The sequence below is a fragment of the Hyperoodon ampullatus genome, assembly GCF_949752795.1.
Source record: "Hyperoodon ampullatus genome assembly, chromosome: 18".
NCBI lineage: Eukaryota > Metazoa > Chordata > Mammalia > Artiodactyla > Ziphiidae > Hyperoodon > Hyperoodon ampullatus.
Window position 1 is genome coordinate 39659175 of NC_136931.1, and position 14236 is coordinate 39673410.

General features: G+C 57.2%; 1 protein-coding gene across 1 annotated transcript; it reads right to left on the bottom strand.

Moving 5' to 3' along the window:
* Positions 1-404: 404 nt before the first annotated feature.
* On the bottom strand, positions 405-13358 carry LOC307066678 (dynein regulatory complex subunit 4-like; the record flags this gene model as incomplete). The annotated part of the gene is made up of 10 exons (XM_079723901.1): positions 13278-13358; positions 11086-11283; positions 10318-10524; positions 8719-8773; positions 7894-8099; positions 7237-7404; positions 6876-6962; positions 4862-5071; positions 3224-3289; positions 405-554 (listed from the first exon to the last, which is right to left on the bottom strand). The coding sequence occupies exons 1-10, from the start codon at positions 13290-13292 to the stop codon at positions 405-407; spliced, it is 1362 nt and encodes a 453-aa protein (XP_079580027.1). The 5' UTR covers positions 13293-13358.
* Between the last annotated feature and the right edge of the window lie 878 nt (positions 13359-14236).

The following is a 14236-nucleotide window of genomic DNA, read 5'->3' on the forward strand; positions in this document are numbered from 1 at the left end:
ACGAGCCCGGACCCATCACCACGGCAGGCTGAGCCACCCCCAACCAGCAGGGCAGGCTTGTTGCTCGCGGGCACCAGGGTCAGACTTCCCGGGGACGTTCTGGCCCCGATTTCCCAGTGGCAGGGCTTCAATAAAGCTGTTGGCATCTGCGAGGCGGCTGTGGTCACTAGGCACACTCGGCTGGAGCTGTCCAGCCCCAGGTGGGATGGGGGCGGGTGTGTGCACAGAGCTGGTGGGCTTGGGGAAGGGGCCGGACGGCACCATGGGCCCTGGGGGCCTCTCCACACAGCCACGCAACAGGACAGGCAGCACTTGTGAAAACCTTCACTTGCTGACGATGCATGTCTTCAGAACAAATACCTGCTGTCCTCGGTGCGTGAGGGGGGGTGTCGTCCGGGCAGGGGCTACGTTGGGGTGCTCACAAGTCCTGCGGGGCCCTGGCCCAGCGTCTGCCCGATCACGGCCGTCTCCAGGGGCTTGAAGCCCACGTTGTCCAGGGGGACCCCAAAGGCCAGGAGCTTCGCCTCATAGGTACGCAGCAAGTCATTGTGGGCCTGTGGGGACACAGAGGCCTCAGGGGAGGGGCAGCCGGGGCTGACCCTCGCTCAGGCACACCCAGCCCCGTGGAGAGCTAGCCTTTACCAGGTGCTCACTACACCAGACCCAGACCCTCACACACTTATTTAAATTTGAGAATCTAATTGGCTTTACTCATGGCAGCATCCCATCTAGTAAGCGGAAGGGTGCTCCGAGGAGCTGTATAAAATGGAGGCTTTTGGGCTTCCCTGGTTGCACATTGGATGGGAATCCGCCTGCCAGGGCAGGGGACACGGGGTCGAGCCCTGGTCCGGGAGGATTCCACATGTTGTGGAGCAACTGGGCCCATGCGCCACAGCTACTGAGCGTATGCTCTAGAGCCCATGAGTCACAAGTACTGAGCCCTCATGCCACAACTACTGACACCTGCGTGCCGAGAGCCCACGCTCCGCAACAAAGAGAAACCACCACAATGAAGAGTAGGCCCCAATCACTGCAACTAGAGAAAGCCCTCGCCCAGCAATGAAGACCCAACACAGCCAAATCAAATAAGCAAAATAAATGTAAAAAATTTAAAAAAAAATGGAGGCTTTTATGGGCACAGGAGGGTGGGACAAGGAGGTTAAAAGGGTGGGCACCTTCCCTTAGGGGAGGCAGGGGGTCTTAGGCAGATCACCTCCCACTGCTGATGGGTTTAAATTTCCACTATAGGGAGAGGCTAAAACTTCAATTAGATTAGGTATTAAGTCTTGGTAGGGTTCACATAAGTGACTCCGTTTAGGGCCTGTTGTTTCTTTTTAACAGTCCCCCCTTTTGATCAAACTCTTAGCCTGAGAGATATGATCAAAATTTTAAGGCATTAGTGCCGCTCACAGCTACCACCTGTATTATCTCAGCTTTTGCTGATTCTGTTTGGGTTTTTGTTTTTGTTTTCCTGAATCTCTGGGATTCACAGGTCAAGACTTCGGGTTCACATTTTTTAAGTCCGTCATTCCCCACATCTTTTTCAATATTCCAGTCTTAAGGAGACCATTTGCTTGGTGGTTAGTGGCTGCGAACATGCATTTAAAGCTTTTGGGAAAACATAATGCACCAGGGGTATGATTATGATTATTATAAGCAGGACAAACCCCAGTGTTTGGAGTCCTCAAGACCAAACCAATCAAAGGCCCCATGGAAGGGGCCACCCTTTTAAGCCAAGTGACTTGTAGCTGAGTTTCCACCTCCCCAGAAGAGTGGTCCAGATGAGCAGGTGGTGATGGCCATGCACAGACACCTCCTGGCTCAGGTAGAAGACAACCAGAGGCTTTCCTTCTGTTGAGAACAACTCTGGCCCGAGTCTGAGGACTTTTATTGGGCACTACCCAACCACTTCATGTGTGGGACCTCGGGTAACCCACAATGGAAGATGCCCCCACCGTCCCCGTTTCATGGCTGGGGAGACTGAAGAGGGCGTGCGCTCAGAGCAGGACTGTGGTTTGAGTTCCTGGTTCCCTGCAAGCATTTCTCACTCAGGCTCAGCATCCCTGCCTTCTCAGGGATGACCCTCCCTGCCTTGTCTACTGGCATCTATTCCCTTCCCCCATCCCAGAAATGACGAGATCTGGGCAACAGCGCTGGCAGGGCCAACGCAGACAGGGTTTCCGTTCCCCCATCCTTTAAAAGCAGATGTTTTTAAAAGGGCACATTTCACCAGACGGTTGTAAGCGTTTGAAGAGCTGACGCGTGTTAAATGCTTAGAGCCTGGCCTGACGCAGAGCAAAAGCTCAAAGGGGCTCCTTGCCCTCAGCATCGCCAAGACAAGGTGCTGGGAGCTGAGAGTAAAGGGTGAGCCAGGGCCGGGCTCCAGGACAACTCAGGGGCTGGGCGCTGGCCCTCACCCATCTCTGGGGTTCAGCCCTCCCCACAATCAGATGTGGGTTATGGAAATTCCCCCAAGAATGCATATAAGTGTCAGGGGTTCCCAGAGCACCTGGGGAGGGCCCTATGGGCAGGGAAGGCCCAGGGCATTTGGTCACCACGGAGCCCAGTGCCCGTGATGGGCACTGCCTTCATCCTGGGGCTCCACAGCCCAGGGCTCACATCTGAGTCATGCTCGCGGGGTGCTCGCTCTCGGGAAGCACGTCTGCAGGCAGCACTGTGTCTGTGTCCCCACAGGCCAAGCACTGACAGAGCCGCGGGCTCAGCCACGGAGCTGGGGACGCTGGGTGCAGGGCACAGACGGCACCAGGGTCAGGGCACTGCACTCCCCAGCTGCAGGAGGCCTCTGTGTGTGGCTTCTGCCAGACTCATAAAGGCCTTGGAAGACGTGCTTGGAAGACGTGGAGGTTACTCTGAGGGTGCAGAGACCCCCCGCCCACCCCAAACCGCCCCAGAGGCCAGGCTAGCGCCGTAGCACCAGAGCAAGGGCTGGACAGGGACACAGGGACAGCCTGCTGGACAGGACGCCACACATGCACTGGCCAGGCCCCATCAGGGACACCAGGACAGCGCCGGAGCCATGCGGATGTACTCCAGGCCACCTGCAGGTCAAGTGACCCTGGGCAGGCGCAGACGGCCTCAGACTGTGTCAGCACCCAAAGGTAAAGATCAGGTGGGGTTCTGGGTGAGGAAGGGGCCTGAGGGAGGGGTGTGGAGCCCCGGGCACCTGGCAGAACATGGGGGAGGGGTGGGGGTCTCCTCGCACCTTGCAGACCCGGGCCAGCTCGTACTGCAGGTCCTTGATGGTGCTGTTCTTCGATTCCAGAAAGTCCTGAGGAAAGGAAGGTGTCAGGACGTCCACACGGGGAGCGGCTGGTGTGGAAAGGTCTCCAAAGGAGACAGATCTGCATCTCCATAAGGAAACTGCCCAGATGGTGAGAAGGGCCACCCCGGCTGCCAACGCCATCCCAGGGAAAACCCCCTCGATCCCCCACCTGCCCTGCCCTGGCCCCTAGGCACAGCCATGGTGACTGCCATGGACGGGCCGAGTTTTTATCCCCTCACCCTGGTCGCTGGCAGCACTGGGTCGCTGGCCCAGCTGCAAGACCGGCTGTCCTTCCCAAGAGGAGAGCAGGAAAGCCCTCCTCCCCTCTGTGATTCACACACAAAAGGGACAAGAACAGAGACGAGCCCCCAGACTCAGGACCATGGTGATGCCAGCCCAGATGAGGCCCCACCATGAGGCTGCACTACCCCAGCCCCGAGAGCCGAGCCTGGGTAACTTGGGTCCTCCAGGCAGTGCCACCCACTGAGCCAGGGCCATCGCTTCCCTCTGAGCAAACACCTGGTCTCAGCCAGAACCGTGGGCACGACACCACCTCGGACCCCAGCCCCCTCCTCCACTGGTGACGAGTCATCCTCTGTCAGCCCTGCCCACCCTCTCCTGCCCTCCTGTTGCCATCTGAGGCCTGGAACCCAGAAGATCTGCTTCTGTGTGAATGAAGAGCAGGGACAGACAGGGCCCTCCAGCATGGAAGGACCTTCCGTGGAGTCATGGAGGCCAGCTGTGGTCTGTGTCCATCTCCTAGACCCCCAAGGAAACCATACCTGGGGCCACCTCAGGCCTGGCGGCTACAGGTCACCCAACTGCCCAGGATCCCAGAGCCAGGCCACGCTTCCCTAGCAGCACCAAAGTCCCCTTGTCTGTCCTCACCCGTTTTCTTCTGTGGCACGTCCCACCCAGGTCAGGGAGCAGAGGGACAAGGCCAGTTCCAGGTAAGGTCACCGCCAGGGGCATCAGGGCTTCTGCCTGCTGAGCCAGTGGCAGTGGCAACTGCCGTCCTGAGTCCTCAGCTCTCCCTGCTGGCTTGTGGGCACCGAGGCCTCGTCTGTCTTTTTACTGCTGTGCCCCATGCCTGGGACAGTCCCAGCCCAGAGGAAAGCCACACACAACTGCAGACCCACGAGTGAACAGACGCCCCAGCCTCTGCTCAGATGTGACTCCCTCTGGGAAGCCTTCCCAGCAGCCATCACAAAGGCCACCCACGGCCCTGCATTCCCCCTGCCACGGCCTCAACCAGCACATCTCAGTGTCCCAGGCGGACGGCGGCCGTGGCCTTGGCTGAGAGGCTAAGCTGGAGTGGGCAGTGGACTCGGGCTCGAAGGTGCCGGGAGGCTAAGGAGGGGCTGGGGAAGACCTCAGAGACACCAGGGCAGAGCCCGGGAACCTGGGGAGCCCGACGGCACACACAGGCCTGGGCGCTCGGGCCAGGAAACCACAACAGCCCCTCCCCGAGGTGAACTGAGACTCTCCACTGAGGGACGGAGGCTGGAGCACAAGACAGGAGCCCCAACCCGAGCCCAGGCCGCCAGAAGCCCCTCCCCGGGCACCCCCAGGACCGACCTCCAGCTTGCGGGACACGAGGGTCAGGGCCGCAGGGTCCAGGTTGGAGGCTGCCAGCACCTCGTTGAACTGCATCTCCTTCTTCTCCACCGCGGTGGCCAGTGCCTGTACCTTGCGCTCCAAGACGAGGTTCTTGAGGCCCACCTTCTGCTGCACCTCCAGGATGGCTGCGGTGAACTTCTGGTACAGCCCGTCCCGCTCCTGCTGCACCTGCGGGATGGGCCCAGTCTTCTTACTGGCAAGAAGCCCCTCCCAGCTCTGCCCCGGGGCCACGGCACAGCGCCTTCACCAGCGCCCGGCCACAGGCAGGTGGGTCTGCATCGTCTACACTGCCTGAGCCCCACTCTGTGACCGAACTAGAGGTGTGCGGCTGTCCACACTATGGGCGGCAGGAGGAAACATCTCTGGGAAGGTGTCTCAGGAAGCCACGGGGACCCTAGTACGAGCTGCACAGACCCCCAGAGGGGCTGGGGCCAGCCCTGCCCTGGGTCTGGGCAGCAGGCTCAGGACATGATCATCCCCATGAGGTCCAGGGCCTCAGACTCAGCAGTGTTGGGGTGGGGGGCCCTTGGAGGTCCACTCCCTCTGCCAGCCCCAGACCCTGGAACACAGGTCTAGAGCGAGCACTGGAGCCACCCGCCTGTCCACCAAGGACAGTGTCCTTTTCATCTCCTTTAGCTTTTAACTGTGCACCATTAAACAATCAAGACTGAGTCAGGGTGTAAAAAGGAAAAAGTAAACACTCCTCAACCCCACTTCCCAGAGGCCACCATCTGAGTATTTGCTGGGACTCCTTCCAGAATGTTCTGCACTGCCGTAGAAACACACATCACTGCTAGGAAGAGGAGAGGGCTGTGCTGAAACCCTGTAGCACTGTGTCTTTCTAACTACAGGATCGTATTCTCAAGATGTGCTTCAATCCAGTCCCCGTCCCTCTGCTCTTTAAAACGTGACGAGTCTGGTTTCTTAGGGGCGCTGCCTGCCTCCCCTGCCGCAGACGACATGCAGACGGAAGAGAAGGTGGTAGAGTCCCCTCCCCACTCACGCCACCTTGCAGCGGGGAGCCGCATCTCCCTGGTTGCCTACGGACCCTCCCCTCAGCTGCCCTCAGCCTCCGGGACCCTCGGAGGCTTCTTGACGGTGACTCTAGCTCTGACCGCTTACGGGATGTCCTTTCCACTGTCACAATCTGCGGCGGTAGCTGTGCTAACGGCTCACACAGAGGCGGCAGCTCTGCCCTCGGCCAGGCCCGGGGCCAGACCCCGGGACCTGCAGGCAGGGAGGGCCAACTCTGCAGAAAAGCACGTGCAGTGAGACACCTGCCACCCAATCACATCAGTGAAGACCTGGTGCCGGCGGAAGCGGCCCCTTGGGCACTGTGGGTGGGGTCACAACTCTGAACATCCCTCCCGGCAGACTATCTGCACCCTGAACGTGAACCTTCTCGCCCAGCATTTCCCCTGCTAGGAATCGACTTCCCTGAAAGGGATACACAGTTGCACAAAGACAACTTAAAAGGATGCTTGTAACAGCAAAGGACTGAAACAGAGATTTCAAGTGTGACCCGATCGGAGAGACGGCACACAGGCTGAGATGAGAACACGGGCACTCCAGACACCCTCACTTCTGGGAAGCAGTGTCCCTACGCCGGGACACACAAGAGTCTGGGAGGAGAGTCAGGAAGCTCTGACCACTTGTGAGGACCAGCGCACGGCCCCAAGGCCCTCATGTTTGCACCCACAGGCTTCCTTACAACACACACATGAAGGTTTGGGACTTAGAAACACACACACAGATGAAAAAAGCCCTTCCTTCAAGGGGCCAGGCCACCTCCACGCTTCAGAGGAGAGCCCCAGGGGACAGCCATGGGCACCACCCTCTCCCCACCAGGGACCACCCTCTGAGACCCGGGCCGGCCGCCCACCGAGAGCCGCGCGGCACGAGGAGGGCCATGGGACCTCCAGCGGCCGGAGCTGGGTGCGCGGCCCAGAACCCAGGCGTCCCGGGAGCTCGCCTGCATGAAGCACTGCTCCAGAACCTCGTGCTCCCACTGCAGGCTCTTCAGCTCCTCCTCGGCGACTTTCAGACGGGCTTTCGTGTGCTGGAGAGAAAATGGGGGTGGGGGAGAAAGCCCTCCCGACTCAGGCACCCACACGATGCAGCTCCCAGACCTGAGGGTTGAGCCACCCGTCTCCCAGAACAGGTGCCAGCCTCACGTGCCCCAGGGCCACCAGGCCCAGGAAGGAGGGGCTCAGCGCCCCTGCCCTTCCTGCCCCGAGGGCCAGGCTCCGCTCTGGTCCTCAGGAGACGCCTCCCTGCCCTTCCACACCCAAGAGGAGGTGCCAGGGAGGGCCAGGAATCGGGCAGAAACCCACCAGCAGGATCTGCTTGTCCCTCTCGTAGCCCCCGAGCTGCTTCTGCATCTTGCTTATCTCGTCCCGAGCCTTCTGCAGGGGGTCTGCCAGGCACCTGTTCTGCGCGGACACCTCCATCATCTCCTTCTCCAGGTGCTTCTCCTTCTTCCGCGCGTCCTCCACCTGCTCCTGTGGGCACGAGGGGCGGGGGATCGGCAGGCAGGACCAGGGGCTGCGGCCTGCAGGACGAGGGCCGCGAGCCCCCCTGCCCGCAGACAATGGTCCTGCCGGCATGGTGAGGACCTACATCTGTTTTATGTGTAAACACACAGTATTTTTTCACAGTTTTAACTTATTCTGAATTTTCTAGTACTTCAGCCTCTGTGCAAATTGAGAGATTACACTTTGCTCATGACCCCCAGAGGACATCCTCCACGGCTGCCAGCACTTGGGTGACGATGGCACCCCTGTGGTTCCACCTGACCTTCGACATATCCCAGTGCACACAGGTGTATCACTTCCCTGCCACATGAGGGTCAGGGCAACAGCCGGACCGCAGCCACGGCTGTAGCGGGCAACACAACTTGTGAGCTTCGATCAAGGGCAGGTGAAGGGCAGGGTCAAATGTTTCTACAAGCAAGGGGGTCGGCCCAAGGGGGCTGGGCACCCCGGCCGCACCTTGAGGGAGTTGATGAGAGCCAGGTTGTTGCGGGTGATTCCGTTGTAATAGTTCCTGATGTCCGTGAAGGCCTTCTCGTGGCGCTGCACAAGCACGCTGATCTGGCTGTTCTTCCTCTCCTCCACCTCGTGGATCTCTGTCTTCCTGCGCAGGTCAAGCTCTTCCCTGAGCATCCTGACCTTCTTATCGTACTTGGCCTCGATTTCTGAAAGGCAGCAGCACACAGAGCAGCTGAGCAGAATGCTGGCTCTGTAGCCACGAGAAGGGAAGGCAGCTGTGCCCAGGGCTGAGAACACCCACCAGGACGAAGGCCTCACCAACAAGCTCTGCGGACAGCAGGACGGGGTGGGGACTTTCCCCTGCTCTGCGGCACCAGCACACACACCAGCCTGCCCTCCTTGCCCGTCGCAGGCATTGCTAATCGATCCCTGCCTCAGGGATCCCAACAGCCCGAACGTCACCCAGTCCCAGTGGGCTCTAACCACGGCCAGCCAGCCAGACTACGGGCTCTATTAGTAAACCAAACAGACTTCCGAGGTTGGAGCCTCCGCAGGCCGGGAGACCTGGGCGCTGCCCACGAGGCTGGATGACTACTGCCTGCTTCTAGGTGCCGCTTCGTGCCTGAGGGTGTGGGCCGTCCTCACAGCCTCCCACCTCTCATGGAATAGGGTGTTCTGGGATCCTGAATAGTCCACCAGCCTCGCTTTGCACGACTGAGCTGTTTTAACTGGTTTATGTGCCCGGTTAGCAAGAGCTGTTGGACAGTCCCTTCCTGACGGGAGGGGCTCTGGGGCCGTCTTACACGGAGCGCGGGAGATGCTGACCTCGCACCTGCCGCTCAAAGTCCTTGCGTATCTTGGTGATCTCCTCGGCGTGTTTCTGCAGAGGGGGAGGTGGTCAGTCACTGGAGGTCAGAGGGGACGGGACAGATGCCGGCCCCTCAGCCCGGCCCCTCGCCTCACTGGCAAGGAAAGCCCGGCTCAGTAAACCTGTGCTGCTTCTGCTGGGCCCCTCACCTCCGAGCTCATGGACCCAACCCGGAATAACAAGGTTTGGTAAATTCCACATTTGATAATGGACGTCCCTCAGCGCAGGTCACCTCGGAGCTGCAGAGAATGCTGACAGACATCCCGGCCCCTGGCCGTGCCCAGCCCTTCCCGCCCTACCCAGAGACTGGACAGCAGGGGCCAGACCCACACAGAGCTGCCGGCTCCCTGCTGTCAGCTAACCTGCTTTGGCTTAGAATACTGTTACAAATTATTTTAATAGTTATAAATTCTGAATAAAAAGTTTAAATTAGACTCCAGAGCAGTGTTTTCACTCAGAGCAGCACTCTGACCGTGTGCCTACTCCACGCCCAAGGCCTCGCGTAAGCAGAGAGCCCGCACCGCTGTGCCTGTTGGAAGGCAGCCCACTCTGTGCTTCTGTCAGAAAGGCCAGACCGCCCTCAAGCGTCCAAGACTTCAGCACCCTCAAGCTTCACGGCAAAGTCTGCAGTGTTACTGATTTATTTCTAGATTCAGTTGAGTCTGGGCTGCCTCCAGACATACACAGAGGCAAGTGCACTGACAAAGTCTTTCAACCCACAGCCAGGAACAACCTTTGAAAACCAAAATTGGACACATCCTCCCTTTGCCCACACCCTCCAGAGGTCCCCGACTCAGTCCTGTCCCCCAGACCCCTCATTCCTCACTCCTGGGGGTCGTGGCACTGGTCCATCCCCAGCCCTTCTCAAGGCCTGGTCTCCCCCAGCCCTGCCTTCCCCCGGCCCTTGCCCAGGTATCACCTTCTCAATGAATTCCCAGAATGAATAGAAAAATGCAACCACCCTTGTTCCCAGGACCTTCCTGTAGCACTAATGCCCGCAGACCTGTGACACAGGTTTGACAGTTTATTTTGTCTTCTGTCTCAGGGGCAGCCTCTCCATTCTAGACCATCAGCCGTGTGTGGGCAGGCATTTTGTCAGCCCCATCCTCTGTGTCCCCAGAGATCAGAACCGGGCCCGGCGCTTAAGAAGGAATTCCAACCTCCAACTGGAACCCCGCTGCCTCCCTCAGAAAGGACCAAAGAGTCTCAAAGGTCAGCGAGGCACTTGAGAGCACAGCTCACAGGACAAACTGCTGTGGCTGCCAAAGGGCTGGAGGGCTGGTCACTTCAGGGGCCGCACGCACGTCTCTGGGGTCAGGGGTCAGCAGTATGCGGAGAGGGACCCTGAGCTGGCTTTCCCTCTTGGGAAGCCAACCTGTTGCTCAAGCCTGAGACAGAATTCTGTGCCTGGACCCCAAACAGGTCTTGTTTGGCTGCATGATGCTGCTGCTGCTGTTGTTTAATATTTAATTGCCAAAATGCAGGAGTTAATATACAGAAATATGAATTCCCAGTTGGAGTGCATCCCGAGGTGCTCATGGCACGCTGGCACCTACCAGCCTCAGCTTCTTCTCCACCAGCTCACCGGCCAGCTCCTGTTCCTTCAGCTCCACCTGCAGCGCCCGCGTCTTCCTGCACAGGGCGCTCTCCTGCGCACGGCACTCCTCCTGCGCCAGCTTCATGACCACGGTGCCCTCCGCCTTCATCTCCATCAAGCTGTTCTGATGCTCGTACAGCAAGTGCCTCACCTTCTGCTTATAGACCTGTGGGCGGGGGGAGTACCGCCACTCACCTGCTCTGCCCGCTCACCTGCACGCACATGCTCACCTGCACACACCTCACCTGCACAGGCTCACCTGCACGCACATGCTCACCTGCACACACATGCCCACCTGCACACACCTGCTCACCTGCACAGGCTCACCTGTACACACATGCACATCTGCACACACATGCTCACCTGCACACACCTGCCCACCTACACATACATGCCCACCTGCACACACCTGCTCACCTGCACACACATGCACACCTGCACACACATGCTCATCTGCACACACATGCTTACCTGCACACCCCTGCTCACCTGCACAGGCTCACATGCACACACCTGCCCACCTGTATACACATGCCACCTGCACACAGAGGCTCACCTACACACACATGCCCACCTGCACACACATAAAAAATACCCTCAGGTTCCCCACGTCAAGGACACAAAGGGCTGTGACTCCCAGAAGCAAGGCGAGACAACGCCCCTGGCCCCCAGTCCGGCTCCTCTGCCCACATGGCAGCTCCTGTGGTGACAGGCCTGCCCCACTCACCTTGATCTCCACCTGGTGCCTCTCCGCAGCCTCCTCCATCTCCCGGTCTTTGTTCCTCAGCTCAGCCTTCTTCTCCTCCAGCTGCCTCCGCGTGATCTCCCAGAAAGTGTGGATCTTGTCCCGCTCCAGCTGGAAGAAGTTGCGCTCGGCCCGCTCGCGGTCCAGCTCCTCCCAGATGCGGCCAATGTGCTCCTCCACCTGGTGGGCAGAACAGGGCCCGTGAGGCGGCCCAGCTGGGCGTGGGGCGGGGCGGGCCACCTGCCACCAGGGGAGGGTGGACGGAGAAAGGCCAGGAAGGAACAGGGAGGGGCTGCTCTCACCTCAGAGTAAGTCAGAGCTAAAAGTGAGAAGTTAAAGCAGGGAGCTGGGAAGGCTCGGGGACAGGGAACGTGCAGCAAACAGCAGAAATCTCTTGTATTTGGCCAAGAGTCATAAAATGATCATATGCTTTTATTCCTTCCTGGGGATTTACACTAAAGAAATTTCTCAAAAGAACACAGGAGCTTTCCGCTTAAAGATATTAGCTACACCATTATTACAACAGCAAAAGAATTAAAAAGGAAATGATCTAAGATGCTTTTCAGTAGGAGGATGGTTGGGAACTCCCTGGCGGTCCCGTGATGAGGACTCCGCGCTCTCACTGCTGGGGCCCGGGTTCAATCCCCGGTCGGGGAACTAAGATCCCGCTAGCCACACAGCGCGGCCAATAAATAAATAAATAAATAGGAGAATGGTTGAGAAATTAGAGTATATCAGCTAGAGGGTTATATGGCCCAACAACACAAAGATATGAGAATGATGTAAATATGTTCACAAAACAATACAAAGTGTAAAAAAACCTTTCACCTTTAAAGATATAGGTTAAGCAAAAAATATACAAAACCAGTAGACCCGAAACAGTCAAGATGGTTTGGTCCAGAGCCAAATGCAAATCTGCAAATAGGTTAAAGGAAGAAAAACCAAAAAACAAACAGGGCCACCAGGCCGGGGCGGGGCTAGGCTCCCCAGGAGGGAGGTCTACAGTGGGGTCTACTGTGTCAATCAGACAAAGGATCTAAGCCAGACTTCTCCCAACTCTGACTGGCTCACGCTGGACGTTCCATCACTCGATATCTAGATTTCTTATAAATATCTAGATTTCAAGCTTCTCTTCAAACCTCAGCAAACAGACAGCTCTGGAGCCCAGGGCCCACAGGTTAATATGCAGCGAACTGGCCGCAGCTGCCCTGAGTCTCTCACTCCTGCCTGGGCCCTGGAAGCTTCCCAGGTGTCCACGCCTGGAACACTGGACAGCAAGGCTCTGCTCTGCAAGACTGGCCACTGCCATGTCACAGTTCTGTCCCCACCGGACAGGAGAAAATGGGGAGCCAAGAAACAGCCTGACGGCTGGGGCAGCGCGGTGGGTAAGCCGTTCACGCGGCAGCCTGGGGACCTTTCCAAAGTGCAACCTGACCCACCACCCTCTGCGGACACTGCCGACAGGCTCCCTGCCTGTGACACAAAGCCTCTCCACTGCTGTTCAAGGGCCTCGGCCCAGCTCTCCAGCTTCAGGTCTTATGCCTGTTTCAGTCACCTTTCATTTCCTTATCTTAAAACCACCAAAAGTAAGTAAGGGTCATTAAGGCTCACAGGAGTGCATGTCAGACGCTCCCAGACCACACTTGCTCCCACAGTTTGCACACGTTACAGGTCTCAGGAGCCTTGTAATTGAAATTGTAATTATATAACCATGTTCTCTAGCCCTTAAGTTCATCAAAATGAACAAGTGGCCAAAAATAATTCACAGTGTTTAATGGTAAATGAAACAAATGAGAATGCTCTAGGTGTATGTACTATGATAACAGCTCTGTAAACATCTGGTGCCTACAAAAGACAAGAATGAAAGAAAACCCAGAAAACTTAAAACAGCTTTTATATCAGAAAGACATTTCCTTCCAAACTCCACTACCCTATAAAAAAGTTCACCCATGTGCCTGTACCGCGTTGTTTTACAACACGTGCTGTGCTTGGGCGTGCAGGCGTGGGAGGGGCGTATCCTCGCGTGGGCAGGGCAGCAGGAGCCAGGGTGAGGGGAGGTGCACGCGGAAGCGGGGGCAGCGGTCTGAAAGAGGCTCCTAGGAGAAGCCCGGAGTAGCAAACCCATCCCACACCCCGACCCAGCGCTGGTCCGAGGCTCAGGCCAGCCCGCTCACCTGTTCCTTGCTCATGTCCTCCAGAGCAAGACCATCAACAATCGGGGTACCTTTGGCTTTCCCTTTCTTCTCTTTCTTTTTGGGCGCCTTTGGTTGAAGAATAGATGGTTGGGTTAGAGTTCACCTTCTGGCTGGCTGATTCCCTCCTGGGGCCGCTTGGGAGAGGAATTCCTGTTCTGGAACGTCCAACTGACTGCCCGCTGTCTCCTGCTTCCACTCAGACCACATCACTCTGCCCTAAGGTTCCCCACCGTTAACCACAGACACATTCTGTTGATACCTTTGGAGCAGCAAGGAGAAATCTGCCTTCTCAGCAGAGAATATTGTTTTCCCTCAGAAAGGAAAGGAGGGAAACTTGTTCCTTAGTATATAGCAGAGACCTCCTTGGTGTGGATGCAAAATCTACTCGGCCTCAAAAAGGAAGATTCCCCAGTACCACACTGTCAAATGTTATCCCACTGGCTATAATGCTTGGCAAGCACCATAAAGAAACCTGCAATCAGCTGTTCAGTGAGTGTAGGAAGAAGTGCCTCACAGCAACAATCAAAGCTGGCAAGATGAGGGTTCCTTCCTTCAAAACACAAAACCTCAGAGAACCCTGGTGGAGGGAGCCGGAGCAGACTGTGGTGCTCACTGCGGGCTCTGTCAATGGGGCGAGGCCACTTTTAACAACTTCAACGACGTGCCAGACGAGACCTTCCACCCTCACTCTCTTCCCGAGGGCCGCTCAGCAGATGGCGAATTTCCTTATCCTTCTGCCTTTATTTCTCCCAAGTGTCTGTGGCCCATGCTTGTGTGTACGCGCATCTACGTGACTCTATAACATTTTTACTACAAAAAAGGTTTTTGTGGAAATCTTACAAAACGTAAAGAAAACAAGGAAAATCACCCTAATACTCCCACAAGCTAGTAAAAGTAGATGTATTTTGGTGGTCTTTTTCCAGTTGACTTTCAAAAGA